The sequence below is a fragment of the Mycteria americana genome, chromosome 1 (assembly GCF_035582795.1).
Source record: "Mycteria americana isolate JAX WOST 10 ecotype Jacksonville Zoo and Gardens chromosome 1, USCA_MyAme_1.0, whole genome shotgun sequence".
NCBI classification, from domain to species: Eukaryota; Metazoa; Chordata; class Aves; order Ciconiiformes; family Ciconiidae; genus Mycteria; species Mycteria americana.
This window is the reverse complement of record NC_134365.1, coordinates 218308776-218332987: the sequence shown is the minus strand read 5'-3', so window position 1 is coordinate 218332987 and position 24212 is coordinate 218308776. Positions and strand designations below refer to the sequence as shown.

General features: G+C 42.3%; 1 protein-coding gene across 1 annotated transcript in view; it reads right to left on the bottom strand.

The window, feature by feature from the left end:
* TENM4 (teneurin transmembrane protein 4) overlaps positions 1 to 24212 on the bottom strand; it is a 355432-nt gene that overhangs the window by 69811 nt on the left and 261409 nt on the right. Inside the window, exons 16-17 of the mRNA XM_075491203.1 lie at positions 11847 to 11966; positions 4715 to 4976 (exon numbers count right to left, since the gene is read on the bottom strand). Of these exons, the coding sequence (XP_075347318.1) occupies positions 4715 to 4976; positions 11847 to 11966 (382 nt within the window). The remainder of the gene's footprint in view (positions 1 to 4714; positions 4977 to 11846; positions 11967 to 24212) is intronic.

Genomic DNA, 24212 nt, shown 5'->3' with positions numbered 1-24212 from the left:
AAATTAATTATTTTTTTTTAGTTGGAGAAATCCAGGGAAATTTTCTGGAAGGCGATACAATGTACATTCCAGGCACCATGCTGATTCTCCCATGCAAAATACTGATAAAAAAGGGCATTTTTTTCTTAAGTCTTGGGAGAAAAAAAAAATTAGTTGTCACTTTTCAGAAAATTTCATTCTTAGGTAAGCACCCAACACGGACATTTGCTGCATAACCTTTGGCAAAAGTTTGAAAGATGAAGGTAGAAGCTTAGCAGCGAGCTGGAAAACTTGCTCTGATAATGGGACGTGTCAGAAGGTCGCAGCTGGCACTGTTCTCTCCTGTGCCACTTCTGAAATGCTTCGGTGTGCCGCACCCTAAATGAGCTGTGAAAATACTTCCCCAGCAATAGTCAGCTTTTGTAATATTAAGGGCATGGAGGCTCGAAGGCAGGTGGGCCAAGAGATCCACCCATCAGGAAGGGATCACAGCCATCCTGATGTCCTCTAAGCTACATGGCTCCTATACTCAACTCCTCCTATGTGGGAGCAGCAAACTTCCCGGGTGTGACAAGTTGCTCATCTCTTACAGGTTTTCTGGTTAGTGTTCTAAATAACGACAAATCTTGTAATCTGCCCCCTGAAAAGACCTCTTCTAAGATATTATCCAAGGCCCAGCGCTTATTCAAGTGATAACTTACAGCTTCTGAGCATTGCAGCACTTGACAAACGGACACATCCAGAAGTTAAAGCGCTGTTCCACGGTGCTCATAAATATTTACTTTCTCTAATGCAGCCTTTTCAATTTACATATCTCAATGCTTAGGAGGCTGAAAAATGACAGAACTGGGAAAACCCAGGAATTTTAAAATATATTTTATGAGCTCAGCAACAAGCTGGGCTGGGACCAGGCTCAACCAGAGACCAGCTGAGCCAAGCTGCAGTAAAGGTGGTCCCTCGTATCAAATCTGTCTTCATATGTAACCCCTCTAGGAAAAAGCCAGGCAGAAATAATTGTCACGGAGGTACTATTTGCAATGTCTGGTTCAAATCCCTGTCAGAAATAATTATTTCTCTCTGTCCTGATCTGTCTCTGCTGTCTACCACTCCAGAGAAAGGGTCAGCACAGCGGTACCAAAGCACTGACCAGCGCAAGGGGCTGTGTTTAAAGGCGCCTGCTTGACGAGCGGGTTCAAATAGTAATTCAGATTACCCGAAACGCATTTGTAGTTTGCAAGCAGTGCTGAACTAGCAACAAAGCAGGGCATTGGGGGGGGGGGGAGTATAATCCAGTAGGACACTGGTGGGAGAAGAGGGGAAAAATCAGCTTTAAAATACTCTGAATGCATCAAAAGTAATGACAGCTGAATCGTGCCCTTATTTCTATTTGATAATTGCTGTTTGGCCCAGATAAATTCATATGCTGTGTCTGGGGTCCTTGTGAAAGACTAGGGCTCTTAGAGTTTATCACAGCCTAACCAATGTAATCTGCTCTTTAAAAGTGGTCCAGCCACCAGGCTGGTCAGGCAGAAGAGCTGGTTCTTCAGGCTTACTAGGGATTTTCACAATTTAGCAATTTTCACTGCCGTGTTTCTTTCGCTCCTGGGTGTTGAGCTATGCTTGTGTTAGTAGCAATTCTTCCACTCTTTGCATGAGACAATGTAGAAAATCTTGTTTCTATGTGCCGGGTTACACGTCTCTTACAGCTACTCTTCACTCTGCCAGCAGGCAAGGCAAGGAACAATCAATCTTTTTCTCTTTTAATATGATTCTCAGAAGGAATTTTGAGAAAGAAAGGGATTTAGAACCTGATTCAGAGGCCTTAACATAGGCATCTAGTGCTTTTGAGATGTTCTGTGGTATCTAAAACCTCTGCAAGGGGATGACAGATCTGACATGGACCTTCTTGAGATCTCCACCTTTCTGAAGCTACAGCTGGAGGCCTGAAGGGACACTTCAGGGCATCTTAAATGGCACCAAATCTGACTTTAGGCACCTGAATCAAACACTTAAAATGTATTATTTGGTCTTTTGAATGCATCTAGGTAGAGGATACTGCATTTATTTGTTGGAGCTCATGAGGTTCCTATCTGTCCCCTTGTCAAAATCTCTTTCCCAGCCTTTCCATCCGCTTGTCACCTCCTCCCAGCTATGTGCTCACACCTTTTATATTTAACATTTCTCTACTGAGAACTGCGTATTATAAAACGCAGCTGCAGAAACTGACAGCTAGGTTATTTTTTATTGTATGTATATCCAGTATAGGAATGAAAAGTAGTTAATTTATGAACTGAAGTACAGTCAGGACTCTGCCATAATATCAGATTCTCTTGTATCCTCTTGCACCACAAACTCTGTTAACCTTCAGCTGTCAACATTTGAGGAGGAATACAGTTTTACAGGTTTTAGCTCCATCATTTGGCACGTGGGAAAAGTACTGGTCATCATGTATGGGATTTATCTTACCCAAATTAGGAACCTAAAAGTTAGGAGTCTCCTCTGAGCTACTCTTCTAGGTCTCTCCATGGCCAATGCGCACAGATAGGCTCTTTGGAAGGTTGGTCTTGCCACGTAAACTTAAGAGTGGGATTCAATTCCAGTTTAAAGCATCTAAATCCAGACGTCGACATGTATATAAGTGTGTGCATGTGAAGTAGGCATGTAAGCATCAATTATAGTCAGTGGACATCTAACCGATACCGTCAGTGGGAACCAGATACCTTCAAGATGGTCAGCTTAATTGATCTGTAGGCTCTGCTGACGGTATTGATTAGATTTCTGTCAGCTTTAATGAGAGCTCAGACATCTAGCACACATCCAGATGACTGCATGTGAACACCTTACTTAGGTGCCATAATCTCAAAATGAATCCCACTTAGGTCTTAATTAGATTCCATAACTACAGGTGTCTAGTGTGATTTGGGATTTCCAAGTTATCTGTGACATTCACAAGGGGTTGGCAGATATAATGCAGGACACTGATAGGGGGATCATTCTGGACTGGCAGTTGGAGGCCAAGCAGGATATCTGCAGGACATTTCAAATGGCACTAAACATCTACAATGAGGGTGGTGAAACACTGGAACGGGTTGCCCAGAGAGGTGGTAGATGCCCCACCCCTGGAAACATTCAAGGTCAGGTTGGATGGGGCTCTGAGCAACCTGATGCAGTAGAAGATGTCCCTTCTCATTGCAGGGGGGTTGGACTAGATGACCTGTAAAGGTCCCTTCCAACCCAAACCATTCTATGATTCTATGATCTATAGTCAAGAAACTATCAAACCATTACTTATGATCTACATCCCTGGCTGCTTTCACAGTCAATAGACAGACACACACTCTTATTGAAGAGGAGTTGTAGAATGTTTTAGTTCAATAGATATAATTAACACAATCTAACGAGTATCCTACCAAATAATGAGTGAGGTTATGATTGTAGTTGTACTGTATCAGATATTTGCTTCTTTCCCAGGCAGCGCTGAACATTACTTTTCATGGTGTTTGTTGGTTTAGGAAAAAAGAGATGTGAAAACTGAACCAAGAATTTGCAATCTGATTAACTTTACAAGATATGGGACTTAATTAGTAATTGTGCTGGGACAAACCCGGTGACTGTAATTGGAAATTAGTGTGAGAAAGGATCACAGGATTTGGTCCAGAGGGAAAGGTAAAGAGACCACTAGCTTTATTTGTTGCTGGGTTCAGTACCTGGTGTATTAAGATTAGAAGATATAAAGTGACTTTTTTCCTCATTAACGCTACCACAACCCCAATGGAGTCAAGCAGGAAGCACACAATTTGTCGCTACACTTGTTATTATTTCTACCTTGGCAGACTATTATTTGTCACTAAAGCAATACCCAGGACATCCCGAATGCTGGCATCTAAAACCCAGGGAATAACATGCCCAAGAAAGGAAAGCTTGAATGCTGCTACATCCATATATGTCAACACAGTGAATATTTTTAAGGAAAATGGATAATTCAGTTGTTTGGACTATTCCATTTAAAACTCAACTTTCTGTTTGGCAAAATACTTTGAATCCACAGCAGGCTGTTAAACTACTTTATCTGACTCACACTTCCTTAAAAAAGGAAATCAGGGACGAGAAATTAAAAGTAACCCTCTCGCTTTGCTCATCTATCCTAAATGTCATGAAATGCAATAAAACCCAGGTGCTCTACAGGCTGGCCATTTGCCAGCCATCTGCTGGTTGACTGCACATCTCAGCAGCTTTGTAGAGTGAGGGGTATGCCTTCAAACCCTGATAAAGTTCACACCCGATACTCCACCACTGAGGTCCATAATGCCCAGTGGGTGAAATTTGCTCCTGAACAGAAGAAAGGCATTAGAGTGTAAGTGGTCCATCAGCCTCGCGCTGGGCGTATTGAATGCCAAAGGGCTGCCTGAAGGCTTGTTGTGGGTCATACAGGGGTCCCAGCCCACCTCCTGTGGATGAGAGGTGAAAGCAAAGCAGATCCAATGTAGGTTTTCACTGTCGGCTGCAAGTGCAGTGCCTGCAACTCTCAGGGATAAGGGAAAAGAAACCTTCTGGCTAAGTGCATGCTTGTGAGCGAGCGCTCCTGGCAAATGTCTGAAAAATGGTGTAACAAATGGGGAATGCTTCTTTTTAGCAAAGCAGGGGAATAAAGACACAGAATAGTTGTGCTTGTGTTGCTCAAAGCAGGCAAAAGAAGCACAGAAAGGAGCTGGATTATTTTCTCCCTGGTTCATACCTGGATTTCAGGAATGATAGGACCTTTCTCTGAGCAGGAACTTGCAAAAGCTGTCAGAGGAGATGGGGAGACCACAGGGTTGGGCCGGGCGAAGTTACTGAGGTCACAGCTTGGGATCTCGTTCTCTTCGTGCCTCATGACTATGGTTTCCATCACGAAGAAGCGATCCCATGGCAGCCACAGTGTATGCTCCTGGGTGATGAAGGGAGCCCGCTCAAAGTGCAGGATAATGGAGATGCCACCAATGGTAACGAGATCGAAGCTGTTTTAAGAGACGGAATACAAAGTTAGTGCAAGCACCAGCCCATGTGTTTGTAACAATTCCCTAGCAAGGACCCCAGAAAAACAATCGCAAGAAATATCATCACCCACGTTTTACAAGCATAAAACCTACAGCCCAAAGAGGCTTTAGTTGGGTAAGAGCAAGTGGCAGAGGCAGGAGTACAAACTCAGCTTCTTTGCAGGTTGTCCCCATGTATATTAAAAATGTACCCATCCCTTTTTTTGAGACAAATATTTATCTTTGTTATTGCTTTTCTGGTGTTATTTGACCACACATACTCATTTTCTTTTTTTTTTTTTTAATATTTATCATCCAAATGCAGTCACAGATTGGATCAATTCACATGATGAAATAAACTATTTGGAAAGTGGTTTCTCTGACACACCACCATATAAATGATCTTGGCATCACTGCTAACCTGACTAATACCTAATGCAACCCAGGGAACATGTGGAGCCCAGTCATGGACCTACTGTACTAGGCATGGGGAAGAAATGAACATCATGCAGGCAGTCTCTGTACCACAGCGCTCAGCACATAGTCTTTTTTGACTCTTAATCATTCAGAGCAGGGCAGATGATAACTTAATGCCTGTGGTCTGCAACTTCACCCTACGCCGTCTCCAGCCAAGTGGCTTTTCTGCCTGTGTTAGTGTGGGATATTACGTTGGGCTAACAGACAGCCCTCCGGAGCTGTATGAAAGGACGTTACCTCAATAAGGAAAATATTCCTCCTCTTAATGTAAAGATGTTGGGGTAGGGTTTGGGTTTTTTTCTTAATTTTGTATTTAAACTTCACATCTTGTCAGAGATGGAGATTTTATGAAGTACCACAGGATGTATCTACTATGTATAGACTGAAAGAAGAGGTGTTAACTGAGAAAGGAAGGGATTTCAGCACAATTTGAAGACCTCTCATTTTTGCTGCTTTGTTTTTTTTCTCAGTATCTATTCAGTTGCAATGCCAAATGTGTGTTTCGGGCAAAGAAAGTTTCCTCTTCCCTGCTTCTCACTTTCGATGCTCGGCGCTAGTGTATGACAGCCTCAGACAGATTTTGAACACGTGAATAGGCTCGCTGGCTTCAGCAGAGCTGCTCACGCGCTTAAGAGCCATGTGCTTAAGTAAAGCACTTCTCTGTGCGTCCTGAGAACTAGGATCTGAAAGCACTCTGACAGCCCAAAGCCAGACTTGATGCACCTTGTAATTACAAGGTAAGAAAGAAACTGAAAAAAAGTATTATAAAATTATCTTTTAAACTAATTATGAGGCTTTCAGATCAGCTGCAAAAATCCCAGAAGAGTAACACAGGTATGAAGTATTTCTAAAAAAAAATCTTTGGCAAGCCATCACTCAAGAGAACCCCTTTTTTTTTTTTTTATGGCCGATAGAGTGAGGTGCCATTTAGTAAATATAATTATGAAAAGAAAGTTATTCAGGAAAGAATTTTAAATTGAGTCCATGGGAGGGAGTGGAAAGCATTTTAAGAAGCTAAAGACATGTTTATTCTACCACTCTAGTGGGGACATCAGCTTCCCAGACCTATGGAGCTTGGCTTGCAACAGCCTGATGAGTAACTTGCCGGCCCTTGCCAGCAAAGCTGCGCAGCATTTGTACTTTGATGAGAACATTTTTAACAGTCAATTAGCATTTGGCAAGCCCTTCAGCTAGGAGGGAGAAGCTCGCTCTGCATGAATCCGGGCACTGAAAGGGGCAACGGGAGGCAAGAAACAAACGTTACAAATGATGCTCGATAAGTTTTTAGGCAAGTGGGAAAGAGTTTTTATTTGGAAACACCTCCATTTCACTCCTTTGTGAGCGGTTCTTGGCTTCGTTGAGCCTGGGTCAGGGATGGTGACCTGCTGGGGGGAAACATCTTTGCCTCTCCTGCATCCTCAAAACAGGATGCAGAAGGGCAAGCACCACCTCCATGTCAGGCTCCAGCAGCTGTGAAAACAGAGACAGGCAGTATTTTTTAGCAGGCACTGTTGCTCATGAGCCGTTTTTCCCGGAGCCACAGGGTACAGCTTTGAAGTTACCTTGATGAACTAAACAAAAGTTAAAACCAAAACCAAACAGAAAAAGCCAAACTGAAAACACCTTCCTTCCAGCTTCCCTTAGTGAAATTGAATTTAACAATAGCAAAACTGTCTTGGGATTGAAGGAATGAGATAATTTTATTTCTGGTTTTGCTGCTGATCTCTGATGTCTTTTTTATTACTCTGAAAAAATCATACTTGTTGTACAGTCATATTGTTCTGTTTTTCTTAAAAGACTCTGGAGATACAGGGCAAAGGATTAAATTCTCTATTTACCCACAAAGCAGGCTCAGCCCCCCCCCCCCCGCCCCCCCAAAAAGTGTAACCCTTTCTCATCTCTTTGCTTGGCAAGTCCATTGCTCTGAAAGAGCCATGCCAAAGTTGCTGAATGTGATGGCAGGTACACAATACTGAAAAAGTCTGGAGACTTTCCTGCTGTTTTATTAACACCGCACCCACAACCATGGGATACCAAGGACTTACAGCCTCTGTAAACTACCAGTTTAATCGAATTTAAAGCTTTATTTAAAAATGTGGTTTATAATCCAGTACCAATACTTCGATCCATGTATTAACTTTGCTTTACAGAGAAATCATGCGTACAATAGAGTGGTTTGAGATCTGTCATTTTATCTTCATGCCTTGTTATCTGAAAAAAGTCTGTGTCACAATAATTAGGCTAAAAACACATGGGAGCCGTGAAGTTATCAAAGAGTTTTGCTCAGACTAAGTAATGTGACTTAAATAGTACCAGGATTTCACTATTATAGGCTGTATCTGAGTACTGTAATAGGAGTGAAACCTACTTGCAGAGACCTGGAATACAGTCAACCCACTTACAGAGGTGAAAAATTCAGTTCACTGTAATTTTAAAACTGAAATCTTACTTATGATACTGATGTTGAAACTTGGTCATGCCAAAAAAACCCCAACAAACCAAACCCAAAGCAACAAAATCAGTTTAGGAACCAATCTAGCTAAACTGATGCAATTCTGTCTTTAAACTCCCTTACTCTAAAACCAAAGTTATTGCCCTGCTATCAGTAAACTGATTTGCTAAATCAATTTAAGGCAACTCAGTGCACGTTTTCAAAAATATATATTCCTATGGTGAATATGCCAGATAATGAAGCCAGTGAGTTTTATGCAGTTATCTCATAACCCGTGGAACAAGGTAACTGCTTGCATGCGTGCTCCCATTTTTCCTCCAAACCAGAATGCCACCAAAGATGGTCCAGATGACCCCATATGACTGTGCACTGCTATGGACTGGGAATGCATGCAGTCTGCTCCTGTAGTTCAGGAGAAGCTACTTCTTGCTTAAGAGCATCAACATCTTAAACCAAAGTGACTCAGTCACATGAAAACTGCACTGTGAAAAAGCTGATGAGAAGAGAGCCATGCTCTATTCGGAAAATTACTGAAAACTATCAAAACACAGTATAGAAACTAATAGCAATAATTCTTTACGTGATTTTGAAAGTGCTTTACAAATAGTATTTAATAAATGCTATACCAATCAGTAAGGAAGGCAAGTAAATGTTATCTCCTTTTCACAGGCTGGTTGGCTGGCCTAGGAAGGTTAAGAGATGCATCTAATGCTACCTGCTAAATCAGCAGCGAGGCTAGGATTAGAAATAAGGGATGTCTGATATAATTTTCTGCCCTGACAATTTTAGTCTGAATGTTCTTAAATACTTCAACGTAATTTTTAGAAGACCTCACCACGAAGGAAGTCGCTAGATTCTGGTGTTCTTTAAAAGAAGGGCTTTCACTTTTCCATTTACTATCTCCAGAGTACACAGATGCACTGTTGTGCCCATTCATTTGAGAAAATATCTGCATGTATGCCTCAGACAATTTTGGAAGGTATTTTTATGATTCAAGAGACTCAGCACCGCAACTGGACAATTTACTGAATGTCAGTCATGCACCAAACCTGCACAAGGTTTCTGCAGAAGCAGACTGCAGAAGCAGATTGATTTGAGAGGCGGTGGAGAAAGTGAAATGAGAAGAGCTGACACCACGCAGCCTGGTGTTAGACTGACCACCAGCAGCTGCCGACAGAAATCCCAGCTTCAGGATGAATCCCACTTGGTCACAGATTCCCTTGTCCAAGACAGCTGATCTCTGTCATTTTTATCATTTGGAGCTGAGTATCTGCTGGGGTCTGAGTCAGCAAACTGCAGCACTGAGCTCCTTGAAACTAATTTAACTTCTGGAAGCTGGCAGCAGGCCCCGAGGAACCAGCAGTCCCCTGAAGCTTGGTGGAACATGCTGATGCTCCAGCTGCACTGCTTTCTGCCCTGGGTCCCCTGCTCAGCTGGAGGTTGGGAAAGACAGGGTGTGAAAGGAACATTCCTGGCTTGAACTGCCAGCAGAAGAAGGCTTATAGCAGGGGGGAGTTCCCTTTCACCACCTGGGAACTGGAAAGAAATAGTTACCCAAATATTGCAAAGGTCCAGGGCTGGCATAGCAGGCCACCATAGCAGGCTGGCATAGGCTCACCTCCATGCTCTGGTCCTGTTTAACTTACTGGTATGTTTGCTGCCTAGAGGTGAAGTTTAAGATAAGGCCCTCTGTGCTAGGTACAGCACAATTACAAAGCAAAGAGATGGTCCCTTCCTCAAAGTACTTGTAATCTAAATGTAAGATTACACATAGGAGTTGGGTATTGTATGTAAGACAAGGAAACAGATGAAAAAAAGGTTAAGGCAGGCATTATTGTCTGGGAATTTTGCAGGCATATTTATCTCTTCTAATAGACACAGAGTTTGTGCTGGTCTAGACAGAGCAATCTGATCTTGAGAGCGCAGTTTGGATCTCACTTTCACACAAAGTAGGTTCAATAAGTTTGACAGAGATACTCATAGCATAAATGTGCATGAGTCTCTCCTTTTTGCAGTAATGCATATGCTGTGGGCATTACTGCTGTGGGCAGTAATGCTGTGGGCATTACAATACAAAGGCGCCAGCTCCAGAGTCATCCTTTTCCAAAGGAGACCACTGGTTTTCCTGGGATGCCTCTTTATTAGCCAGGTTTTATTGTCACGTCATCCAAGAGGTGGAGCATCAATCGGAAAGCTTCCTAGTCACCATCAGTAGATGCAAGTAGATTACAGCAGATGCAAACCCTCCTGAGCATGAACAAGGCAGCATTAAGCACACGTTGCTAGCACATGTTCCTCTCTTTCATTATAATTCTATTAGCTTCTCTGGCCAAGTCAAACCGTTAATGAAAGTCGTGGATTGGAGATGTGCTAAAATCTATAAATCCTCTCCCAAGTGCTAGTGGTTAGTAGTCAATACATAGAGCATGTGCAGCTGGAACCCCTTATGTTTCATTTTTGTTCTTAAAAGAAAGGGAGCCAATTAGCACTGACAGACAAAAGATAAGATGAAAGACTTTCCCAATTTGCAATGCTTTTGTTTTGGTTGAGTGTGATTGCTCAGATTTTAAGCACTTGCCTCTAACACAACCGTAATCTTAATGACTTCTTCCTAATCACTTCACCATGAATTAGCAAGAATAGAGCTGTTGGGAGCAGAAGACGTCTTTTCTTTACGTGCATGGGCACTGCATTGCCCAATTGTTGGCTAAAGATTCTAGGTGATTATCACAAAGTTAATAATAATAAATAATAAAAATAAGAAAAGAAAAGAATAGAATAGACTAGACTATTTCAGTTGGAAGGGACCTACAACGATCATCTAGTCCAACTGCCTGACAAATTCAGGGCTGACCAAGTTAAAGCATGTTATTAAGGGCATTGTCCAAATGCCTCTTAAACACTGACAGGCTTGGGGCACCAACCACCTCTCTAGGAAGCCTGTTCCAGTGTTTGACCACCCTCTCGGTACAGAATTGCTTCCTAATGTCCAGTCTAAGCCTCCCCTGGCGCAACTTTGAATCATTCCCATGAGTCCCTATGATACCAGGGAGAAGAGCTCAGCACCTCTCTCTCCTCTTCCCCTCCTCAGGAAGCTGTAGAGAGCAATGAGGTCAACCCTCAGCCTCCTTTTCTCCAAACTAGACAAGCCCAGAGTCCTCAGCTGCTCCTCACAGGACATTCCTTCCAGCCCTTTCACCAGCTTTGTTGCCCTCCTCTGGACGCATCCAAGGACCTTCACATCCTTCTTAAATTGTGGGGCCCAGAACTGCACACAGTACTCAAGGTGAGGCTGCACCAACACTGAATACAGCAGGACAATCACCTCTCTCGACCGGCTGGTTATGCTGTGTTTGATGCACCCCAGGATGCGTTTTGCCCTCTTGGCTGCCAGGGCACACTGCTGACTCCTCTTGAGCCTGCTGTCAACCAGCACGCCCAGATCCTTTTCTGCAGGGCTGCTCTCCAGCCACTCTTCTCCCAGTTTATACTTGTGCCCAGCGTTACTCTGTCCTAGGTGCAGAATCTGGCATTTGGACGTGTTAAATTTCATCCCATTAATCATAGCCCAATGCTCCAATCTATCTAGATCCCTCTGCAAGGCCTCTTGTCCCTCAAGAGAGTTAACAGCACCTCCCAGTTTGGTATCATCAGCAAACTTGCTAATGGTGCATTCAACTCCTGCATCCAAATCGTTGATAAATATATTGAACAGAACTGGCCCTAGAATTGAACCCTGAGGAACACCGCTGGTGACTGGTTGCCAGCCAGATGTAGCCCCATAACAACGGACAATAATGCATCAACATCTTTAAAATGCATCAACAATAACCGTGCTCTTGGAAGGAGTTTCTCTTTAGTGTTGATGGTAATAATGCCGTAACTGCTGCTTGAACACTGTAAATCCTATAAAGATATCCTACCTGCCGTCTTGTCTGCTGATTGTGTATCCAAAAAGAGGATTGTTCACAAAGCTGATGTTCACTCCAACTAGAGGGGTCCCATCTGCTGTCATCACCTGGCCTCGAATCACACATGCGTGTCTGCAAGAAGGAGAAAAATGGTAAGAAATAGTAAGTCTTTTGACAAATTCAGGTTTTTCCTCTACTTCTGTGGCTGGGAATCCTATAGATTAGAAAGCCCAGGCCCTTATGTCCTGGAGAGCTGGGGGCCACACCATGTGTCTTGATGGTAGGATGCTGCTCTTGAAGACTTTCTCAGGAGTTGTGTAAGAACGTTCGATATCTAAAATGAGGTTTACCTTTATCCTACTCTTGAAAAGCAACTGCTGCAGCATATACTTCATTAACTACGGACTTCTGTAGGGTTCGCAACATCACATTGGAATTTGCTATAACCAAGTTTCACAGTGTCTTGGCAATATTGCCTTGATCAAGGGAAAAGCACATTTTAGAATCAAAGAGAACAGAAACCTACCAAGCACTGCATGGACGTATTTAAGGCACAAAAGCCACAGATGCACGCTGACCAAGGCTTGACGGCTCATTTCTTCCACGCTTGGGAAAACCGCGACAGATAATTTGCTAGGTTCAGATAGCTTCCCTACAAACTGCTTGGGGAACTGAGCACGCTAACAGGACAGGCTTTTTCTTCCCGTCTTTTCTTTCCAAGTTTGGTAGATTGCACTATTTTATAGGCTACATCTAGTCCAATTACTCTATGCTCTGTAATGTGCTCTTTTATCTAAGGATTTCAAGGATCTTTACAAACATTGATTAATACTGCAAGATAGGTATTTTACAGAGAGAGGAAATAAAGCACAGAGTGATTTTCAGTTGCCCAAGGTCAGTCAGCAAATCTGCAGTAAAGCCAAAGACAGATTTTCTAGGTTCTTATTCCAAAGTCTGTTTCCAGACCTCTAAGTCATTCCTACGCCTCTACCTTAGGAGCTTCGTATAAAGACAAAGCATCACATGTATGTGAGAGTGTCTGAACCCAATTTTTGGCTGAAGGTAACGATTTTTCTGAGTGGCAACAGTAAATTGTGGTGTCAGTGTGCTAAAGTGACCCAGTGAGTGATTTTCCTAACTGCTGTCCTGCTGGAGAGCAGAGATGGAAAGCCAATGTTTCTACAGGTGCAGGACCAGATCTCAGCTAGAGTAAATCATCCCAGCTGCACTTGCTATCTACCCACTTCAACTGAGAAATGTCGCTGTGCTAGTGCACTGAGGCAAAGGATGATATCTGCAATGTTTTGTAAAGATGATTTCATAAACATGGATCATTAGGAAAAGATCAAGTTATTTTCTTACAGACCACCTAAAAATCTTATACTGTACAATGCAAGAAGATAAAGTATAATTTCTCTTTAATAAGGGCTGCACTATTTGTATATTCCATGGTACAGAAAAGAGACCATTTGTCAGGGAATCTTAAACAAAACTCCTACTGATCTAAATGGAGAGCTCCAATATTAACAAAAATTCTCGAAGCGTTACCAGAATGTGTTGGCAATCTAAAATGTGACTGCATTCACATACAATTCTGGAACAGGTCACAGGAAAATGAGATAATGGAAATGATTTTTTCTGTCACTGAGTTTTCTCTGATATATCATCACTGACTTGTTAGAAGTCATGTTGGAAAAGACTTGAACCCAGCTCTGGAGCTAATAATATTCTTCATACTTCTATTGCTTCTCCCACTGAAGGCTCTAACTCAGCTTCACATATACAACAAATTTAAAATGATATTTCAGTACAGTATTATGCACCTCACTCTCCAACAGGCAGGCAAAGTATAACTCAAAGGATCACGGTGCCATGGAATATGCTTGGAAAAATGTCAATTCTTGGAATAACCCCACTGATGTCAGCAGGTCACAAACTGTAGTGCAATTTTGCACAAAGTGAGTATGTCTAATCGCATGTCTGAGCTAAGAGCAGAAGTGAGGCCGTCTCTTCCCAGATTTTTCCATGATCCCCTCCACCCTGCCTCATCTCCTTTTCCATCCTTTAGGGAGACCTGAGGAATGGTTTGAAACTGTCTTCTCTCAGCTCCTCATCAAATGGCTGCACATTTTGTGAAAGGCAAGGAATCACTACAGACTGTTGCTTGAAGACTAAGACCTGAGCATAAGGGAGTCGGTATTCTGAATTACTGATAACATATTCAAGCCAACACTGGGGCTACGAATGTTTTAAAATACTTGAGAGACAAGATCATACATTTTTGTGAACCTAGAAAGAATACTTCCACCTGTTGTTTCTTCCTTCCAAGAGTTAAAAGCAACCAGAGGAAAAAATACAACACATTGCAGGTGTCTCTCCTGCTGTCCTACATAAAACACATGTCCAAGCAGTTGCAAACTTCTAAGTAATATTGCAAGCACATTGGCCTGGATCCTCAGCTCATGTTAATGGGGGGATGTGCTTTACATCAGCAAGCATCTGGTCCATTACATACCACTGACAGCTGTTTCTTCAATAACAAGCACCAGCACAACGTGGACAAACAAAGAGCTTCCTCTCGCCTGGGCAGCGGTAACAAATGCATTTGAACTCCCACCTTCCAGGAAGAGACTCGGTTCCCATTCTAGACGATGCTTCGCAGCACTGCACTCCTTAGCACATCTACGTGCTCGCTAACTCGGACAACACTGGCATCGCTTCTCAGAGAAGCAGCTCGTCAGCAAGCCCAGCTGCATCCACCATCCTCCTGAGGACTATAACAATAGCTTTATTTACATGCTATAAAGAAAGATGTTCCCACAAAGGGGACATCTTTCCCAAACCACAGTGATAAAAAGAAGCTGGAGCAACATTCAGAAATCTGAATTCAGTTAAAAGCAGGAGGGATGGAAAGTGGAGGAAAACCAAAGCCCAGACTCTGCCTGATTAGAGACTCAAATCTTCTCCTTCCCTGGGTGACAAAATTTGCCCCACTTGGGGAAAACAGTTAATACAGTGCGTTGGAAGCAGCTGTCTTCTCTAGTCTCCACATGTCCTTTCTGGAGGCAAGATCGACTACCCACAAGACACCGAGCCCCCCAGGAACCTGGTTAATGCTAATTTAGTCAGCCATTTCCTTCAGAAGACCTTGGTCTAAATGCAATTACACTACAAACAAGTTAAGTGGTACTGCTAAGACGTTCAGCTCCGCTAGAAGGTCTCCCAATATATTTACATAAAATTATCTCTCATGTTAATAGAAGAGATTTATTCCATTAGTCTAGGCCTGCCAGTTCAGAGTGTTTTCTGCAGCTGAACAAAATTGAATTTCTTGTAGCTGGAGCCTCATCTTCCCATTGAATTGTTAACAGATTCCACCTATTGCCTCTGTTTTCTGGCTTTTTTTGTTTGTTTGTTTGTTTCTTTCATTACTTTTGCATCAGGCTGTATGGACTCTTGTTTTACAATGAACAGCAGTCTGCTTTTTTTCCTCTTCTTTAATTAGACTTTTCCTTTCTTTTTTTTTTAACTTGTCCATAAAAGCTTCCCTGGAACACCAAATCATTGTTGAAATGCTATCTAGAATGCCAGATGGCGTATCAGACAATTTTACGCCATCGCTTTGTGAAGTCATTCTTTATTCCCTAGAAAATTAAATTAAGTCTTCCTGGTAAGATCTGGGCCACAGTGGCAAAACAGACAGGTGTGCACCGATGCCTTTACTTTGCCATTGCTCAGATATAAAGAAAGTTTGACAGGCTGTCAACAAAATTCAAGCAGACAAAAACAGCTTTAGAACAGAAGCCAGAAAAATAAATTCCCAAAAAGCCATTTCACATTACAGGAGCACATTAAAGATTTGTCTTTAATACTGGCTCTGATCCAATGTCTCATAACTTAGACATTGGCCCTTCCAATACTTCTTATTCATAGATGTTTTCTGCTGACACTGCGCTTGGCACTGGGAAATAGACAAAAGCAGTGCTTCTCCTAAACATTTTTCATTGGGAAAAGAAAATTCCATGCATCCTAAACCCCCTTTTGCTGCAAGAAATGTATATTCTTTCCTTGACTGAGGATAGGTGCCATGGGAAATCTCACCCCCATGAATTTCTGGAGCTCCTCAAAATATTTCCACCGTAACTCATTGTGCCTTCTCCTTTAAAGGTTTCACATGTGTGGAGATGGTTATCATGACTGCTTAGACATCCTCAGCCATGTTATTAATAATAAATATTTTAATTTGCCACTATAAATCTCTTCATCTCTTTGAACTTACTTACCACTTCCATATTTTATTGGTGTGTGTATATATGTATATGTATATATGTATATATATATATATGGGATTTATCCTTCTGCTCTGGATGAAATTTCATCAGAGCACCATAGAGTGAAAATCTATAAAGTTATTGCTCATTAGGAGGAGCATTATTAATGAAATTAGGTGATCTCTAGTCTATTTCTTCCTCTGCTACAGACTTTCCGTGTGACACTGGTCATGTCAGCTAGTCTGTATGTGTCTTTGTACTCCACCTGCAAAACAGCAATCGAGGCACATCCCCTCCTTACAGAGACATTAGAAAGATAATTGTAGTAATCTGCTAATCCCTTGCATAGGAATTTTTACATTCTCATGGCACTTCATCTGTGACATGCTCAGACACCTTGCTCATAAGTGCCTATAAATAGTCACTTGTTACAGTCTCACGGCTTTAGCTGCTGTGACCTTTTTGCTTGATAATAACACAGGATGCAGCAAAATGTACCTTGTCCATTTTGGGTTGAATGCACCTGTCTCACGTTAAACAACCTCAGGGCAGTCTAGTACTAGGATGGATAGGAAAATTGGTAGAATGCCAGGTAAAAGCTAAGGGCATCATGATCAAACACATGGACACAGAGAAAATGCCTGAGCTGGCAGATGAAGGACAAAAGAAGAAGAGGAAACAGCAGAACATACAGACCTTCAAGTTCATTGCTTGTGGCAGTATTTCCCTCAAAAGCTGTCTGTAAAAAAAGCCCTGCCCGCTTGCCTCTTAACTGCAGAAAAAACTCCTGATAATCTTTCCTTGAACTGAGTCAATCCCTGTCTGGCTTCTTCAGTTCAGTTTAGCTGTAGGAAAAGCTCAAATTGGAAACTCACCTGCTGATCTTAGCTGCCATCTGAATTAAGGAATTAAGGTTTGGAAAAAGAACGGAAAAGACGCTGCTGAAGGGTTCCTTGTTAAACAAGAAATGCACGCTTATATGCAAAAATGAAAATTAAAGCATAGTCATCCAGAAAGACTCCCACACCACCACGGATAGCACAAGTGAGTTTCTGAAAGGGTTTGGCACATGTTGGGCAGCTGGGATAGAAGTCGTTAATTAGGCTCAGCAGAGAAGCTCGCCAATACGGGGAGCACCAGAATGCCAGTGTCAATCTGACAAAGGGACTAATGTGCTGACATTCAACCAAGTCCCAAACGGGAACTTGATAAAGTGGCACTGACAGGCACGGTTTGCAACAGATCCTGCCACTCAACTTTCTGAGCAGCTAATGGAGTGGGAGACGCAGCAGAAAAAGAGCGGATGATGAAGAGCAAAGTTTATAAGAGCTCTGACCAGGCTCAATACAAGAAGCTCAATTCTAAGTTGTTCGCAGCAAGAAACAGTACCTGTCCTGTTTGTTTAACCCACTCAGTGAAGCTATTTATAAAGTCCCATCACTGAAGGGTCAGGAGATGCTGATGACTTTATGTGGGTATGGTTCTTAACTGTTAACCTTTTGCAAGAAACCTTCTACCGTCTTCAAGAGTTGTGGTGAATGGAGTTAAATCCAGTTGGTGGCCGGTCACAAGTGGTGTTCCCCAGGGCTCTGTGTTGGGGCCAGTTCTGTTTAATATCTCTATCAAGGATCTGGACGAGGAGACTGCGTGCACCCTCAGTAAGTTTGCAGATGACACTAAGTTGGGCAGGGGTGTTGAGCTGCTTGAGGGGAAGAAGGCTCTACAGAGGGACCTGGACAGGCTGGATTGATGGGCCAAGGCCAATTGTATGAGGTTCAACAAGGCCAAGTGCAAGGTCCTGCACTTGGGCCACAACAACCCCATGCAACGCTACAGGCTTGGGGAAGAGTGGCTGGAAAGCTGCCTGGCAGAGAAGGACCTGGGGGTGTTGGTTGACAGCCGCCTGAATATGATCCAGCAGTGTGCCCAGGTGGCCAAGAAGGCCAACAGCATCCTGGCTTGTATCAGGAATAGTGTGGCCAGCAGGACTAGGGAAGTGATCGTGCCCCTGTACTCGGCCCTGATGAGGCCGCACCTCGAATCCTGTGTTCAGTTTTGGGCCCCCCACTACAAGAGAGACCTTGAGGTGCTGGAGCGTGTCCAGAGAAGGGCAACGAAGCTGGTGAAGGGTCTGGAGCACAAGGCTGATGAGGAGCGGCTGAGGGAACTGGGGTTGTTTAGCCTGGAGAAAAGGAGGCTGAGGGGAGACCTTACTGCTCTCTCCAACTACCTGAAAGGAGGGTGTAGAGAGGTGGGGGTTGGTCTCTTCTCCCAAGTAACAAGCAATAGGTCATGAGGAGATGGCCTCAAGTTGCGCCAGGGGAGGTTTAGATTGGATATTAGGAAAAATTTCTTCACTGAAAGGGTTATCAAGCATTGGAAGAGGCTGCCCAGGGAAGTGGTTGAGTCACCATCCCTGGAGGTATTTAAAAGATGTGTAGATGTGGTGCTGAGGGACATGGTGTAGTGGTGGACTTGGCAGTGTTAGGTTTACGGTTTGACTTGATGATCTTAAGGGTCTTTTCCAACCTAAACAATTCTATGATTCTATGAAAACCCATTACTTAAATTGTCTTAAGAAGGACAGGGGAAAAAGCAACGCTGTTACAAATGTGGCTAATGAAGTTGGTATTTGAAGTAGAGAAGAAAGCGCTTATTAATCAAGAGTTACGATAATACCTCTAGATGCAGATTTTTATTCTTGTTCTCTCTTTAGAGTCTAACCTCACCGTATCAAAACAGTGGGTCTTCTTAATCTGATATTTTTAGTATTCATGAGCAGGATTGGTTTTTTGACCAGCTGTTGTCCAGTTTCTCAAGCTCTGCGTGCATCTGCCTGCACTCTGCTCCATGAAGACTTACAGACTGATAGTTCTCAAAAACCTCCTTTGGCATCATCTTTGTTAGCAATATTAGTGACTGCTGGTTGTAGCTCCTCCAAAAGGAAAAGAAGGGATCTTTATTGCACGACAGTTTAGTAACAAAATGTAGCTGTAGCATCATTTGAGGACTAGCTACCACTTCTAGAAAACCCATGACTGAATGATCATTGCTCTCAAACCAATTCCCTGCTGGCTCCATTCCTGAAAGACTCAGGCCCTTATTGCTTTGAAAGCTTCTCCCAAGATTTGAACCTTATTCACCTACTCGATGTATGTCTTTTTTTCTCTTTATGAAAGCACAATCTTCCTCTCTGATCTGCCAGGCAATCTGGCCACTGTTGGAAAGAGATGCTACTTCTGCCATCCAAACCATCTTGGGTCTCTATGCCTCATTGACTCACTATTTTTGCATCCCAAGACTTCTCAGCTGAGCTATAATGGGAAGGTGGGAGGATAAGGGATACGGAAAGGCTGCTCCGCAAATAGGAAATAAAGAGGAAAAGACACTGGTGCTGGTCCCTGAAATTATAAAACTGGATCCAATTATACTATTTAAGTGAAAGCATTTTGGAACAGAGTTTTATAGGAAATGCAATGCATAATAAAGTTGGGCTGTGTTTTACTGCAAAGTTTCAGTGAAGAATCCTTTTATTCACAATGTGGTTGACTAAGTAATGCCTTAAAAGTTGATGATTCTCTCCTTTACTCTAGTATAACCAAAGAAACACTCACTTGCTTTGTACGAGATCTCAGAGAAACAGAATCACACTCCTATTTTTTTAGGTCTGTAAAATCCTAGCCAGGCGTTCAGCAGCTTGTAAGGTGCAAGATAATTTTTCCACCTAATACTGAATTATGCTCATTTCATAATTTTTCAGAAGTGATCCTATAACCATTATTTCTATGAGAGGTAAAGACTTTATGGTGCAATAACTTTCAGAGATGAATAAAGTATTCATGTCAAGTCTTCAAAAAAAATGTCTGCAGAACTTACCAGTTCTGTAGTATGATAGTATTTTACATCTGGTATTTATTTTGTAAGCTGTGGCCACATATTCAGCTCTGCAGAAGACCCAAAATAAAAGCAATTCCTTTCACTGAATTTGAGGCACCATGAAAGCAAAATTGAGCAGAACAGAAGGAAAAATACATTATTTCCAGGTTAATTATAAAATGAGCTCTCTTTTTGACGATCACAGGGAAAGCTCTTTAACTACATATAAGCTGTCTGATAGCTTTGTAATGATCCAAGGGAATTAGGAAAAAAAAAAGGTTCAATAAAATATATAAGATTTTATGATTGGGATTTTAAAACTGCTTTTTTATGCAGGAGGTTTTAACCAATTTAGCAAGTAAATGTCGCACTCAAAGGACAGGCTCTTCCTGATATATTGAAATGGTTAAAAACTGTACTTGGACTCAGCTGTCAGCATCCAACAGCTAGAGGCGGCTGCCCAAAGCTGATCTGGCAAGGCAGAACTTTACCCCATCAGTGCAAAGCCAACAGGATCAGCTCACACCAGTTTCCCCTGCAGTTTTAAATGAGAAAGGAGATTTTACGCTAAGCTGGCCAAGGGGTGCTCAAGCTCCCCAGTCTGGTCTGGGGTCAGCAAACCTCTGCAGAGGTGAGGCAGCAATGAGCTTGGGGCAGAAAGCTCCAGCTTTTTGCAGAATGAACATGCCAGGGTCCCACGTGAGAATCATTACGACAGTGAGCTGGTATTTAATTTGAAGAAGCCTTACACAGTAATGAAATAAATCTCTCCGTTGAACAGGATATGCACTTTCTAGTGATGGTATTATATTGAATGGAGCTACTGACTCAGCTCATAGTTATCATGCCAGACGTGTCTATCAACGAGTAATGTAAAACAATGGGCATGTGGGCTGCTCTTTTTTCAGAGGAACGTACCTTGAATATTGAATAAATATTAATCAAATATCTACGCGCCAGATCCAAGAGAATACATCAGCATCTATACCGTAGTTTAGACTACTAAAACCAAATGTGCACGTCAGCACCTGTGTAATCCAGGAGGTACTTAACTCATTAGGAGTTTTGTTTTTCTGCTTGGGAGTTCTGAAGGCTCGAGTTTTGCTTTCTGCACGCTCCAAGAGCTCCTAGGTACACAGGTATCACCTGAGACCTTTTAATCCCAGCTACAGGATGGTGCAGCATTTGTATCAGCTGCCTTGCCTGATCCTGGAAGCATGCCCACATCACACTAGGAAGATCCTACTCAAGAGTTTGTGCTTGGTAATAAATATCCAATGTTTTTTAATATCTGTTAAAAACTGCACCCCAGTTTCTCTAATGACTGTACACAGGACTTCCTTCTACTGCCACTTGTGAAAGGGGAATATAATTACATTATGATTGCACTATATATGTTATGGAAATAAACATAAAAATGGATAGGAACTTTGCTTTCATGGAGTCCTGTGGGGACAAATTCCACAAAGTGGAAGTAAGCTGCACATATTGCATTAGTTTATTACATGGAAATAATGCCACGTTCAACTCAAAATCACTTTACACTGAAATAATGCCATACTATATAATTTAAAATCAAAAGAAAAATGCAAACATTGAAAAGGCATATATATATATGCCCTGTTCACTGAAAAGGTAAGTTTTAAAAGTATGCTTTCCTGTGCATAAAAGGAATAATTACCAAAATAAAAAACACTAAGAAGTCTTTGAAAATTCTTTGTTATTTTCCTATATTTCAAAAAGCTATGATTTGTAGCTAATAAGTAGTTCATTTAAGCAGAAAGCGACAAAAGCAGAATGATGCCTTTGGAAGACAGTAATGCTGGGAAGGAGAGGGTTTGAAGAGGTGCTATGTTAGCTTGGTTTAAAATACAGAAAAATATGACCCTGTTCTCATCAATGTAGGTCCTGTGCTGTGCCACGAGTGCTCACTCTCAGGAACACTGGATGGTGTCTAATATCTATGACACAGTCTTAAACAGATGCAGTGTTTATCTTTCAAAGCTGTCCTAAGCCGTGGAGCTGCTGTGCTCCACGAGCTCCTGCATTGCCTCCGGGTGCCTGCAGTTCAGTGGGTACATCTGACCCACGGCATTTCGCTGCCAGCCCAACGGAAACGCATCCTGCTGGAGCTGGGCCAGAGCCATGGGCTGGACCAGCCATATCGGGAGAAATCATCAGCAGAGAGCCACACCTGAGACTTTGGGGTTTTTGACTTCTAACTTTGTCTTTGGCTAGAAAAGAAGCGTTTCTTACTTCGCTGTACCAAAATCACACTTTTCTTGAGGGAAAAGACAAGAGCATTTTGGTTTTCTGGTCAAGGAAGCTCAGGAAGATCTGCTGGGGTGAACCTGCAGCCCTCCAGATGTGGGAAGAAATGGGTGAAAGGAAAAGAGAAGGTGCTTTGAACATCTTCCTTCAAGGATACTGAGATATCATCACAATATTCTTCAAAATGACTCAGAACTGAACCAGAGGGACTACTGAAACATCTTGAAAGGCATTTGGATCCTCCTCTGTTCTCTCAGTTGTTCTTTGACCATGATCAATACTCACAATTTTGGTTTTGATAGGGCTTGGGATCAATGCAGTTTAACTGTGACAATAAAAACCATCCATTTATTTATTTATAGTAAAATAGTGCACACATGCCTATTTTATTCTCCAGCTGAATCAGTAAGGTACGTTGTACAGCCTGGCACACAGCAGGGACACAGGGAGGTGGAGTGACATGTTTACAGATACTTTGTCACTCGGTAGTGGAAAAGAAATGTGCAAATTTAATTCTGATCAGAAATTTAAACCATGAAAACTTACTACTTTTTGTACTTAGACTACTGACCTGAGGGCAATAAGGGACTACTCTTGCAGCTGATACCAGATCCTGCTCTCTGATGTGTCTTTATAACTCAGCTGGTTATTTCTAGCTGCCCATGTAATTGGGATGGGTTAATACTGCTGGCAGCAAGTAGATATATACAAACTGTCCCAAAAAAGAAGGGGTATAAAACACACCTACTTAAAAATCACCTGATTTATTTTCAAATATTATTTACAAAAAATGCCAGTTCTGAACATGGTTTTCTAAGGTACTTTAATCCTATGCCAACATTTAACATAAAAGACTGTGGATCAGGACTTTAGCCTGTTCTTGCAATTTTCTGACACTGTCCCTCAAGAGAGAACAAATATATCAGGTGTCCTACTTGAAAGTCAACAACTTGACACCACTGCATCTTGTGCTGCTCCTTATGGTGATGGACAACTAAGAATGGCTTAAAAATACAAAGCAAACAGCCAGAGTAAGTGGTTTCAAAATCAATACAAGAACGATCAAGTAGCAGAAGAGTACTTGTTATCTGTTCATCAAAATGATGTGAAAAGACATTCTGTGCATTCAGAATTTAATTTAGCTACTTGCTTTATCATCATAAACACTCATTTCAATATGGGCAATGATTATTTTTTCTTCCCAAACATGAATAATATATAATTGCTTGTATTTTTGAGGAGACAAGGTCTTTACCTTTATCCATCAGGGTAATTTATCATTGTCTTTCTTTTTCTTCTGCAGTGGTGAGAGAGCTTGTCAGCTCAGCTTGTTCTTAAAAAGCTGGAGTGTAATTCAATAATAAATTCACTCAAAGGCTAGCTGTCACAAAGCATTCATTTATTTGTATCCATTAGGTGATCTGCACTGCTGTTCTCTCTAAAGGGTAGCTAAGCTGCGTTTCTGAAGCCCAAGAAATATATTGCATAGATATTCAGTCATCTCCTTCACACTGCTGCCACTTCTGCATAGGCCATACAGGAATGCAAATGTGCCGTGGGTCCCCCGGGGGTGGTAATCAGCCAGACATGACCTGGTAGAGCCCTGAGGAGTAGGCTGTGCTTCCTGACCTGAATGACGAGTGTGCCTGTGCCACAGGTGTCTCCGCAGGACATCAGGCACACAGGACACAGAGGTCCCCATCATCTCTGTGTTACCTGTTTATGGGACTGCTCACAGCAAGTGGCATGGATCCAACTCCAGTCCTACCCCATGAGGATGATGGCGCTTGGACAGAAAGATGTAGGACTTCCCATGCCCAGCAATCTACAGTCCTGATCTACAGCAAGGAGGAGTTGACTTCATGAATCATAGTGGCAGCAACGGAAGGGAGAGGGTTGTCCTAAGGCAGGATGCTGGAGCCCTCCATCAGAACAAAAAGATTTCCTGCCCTCCCTCCCG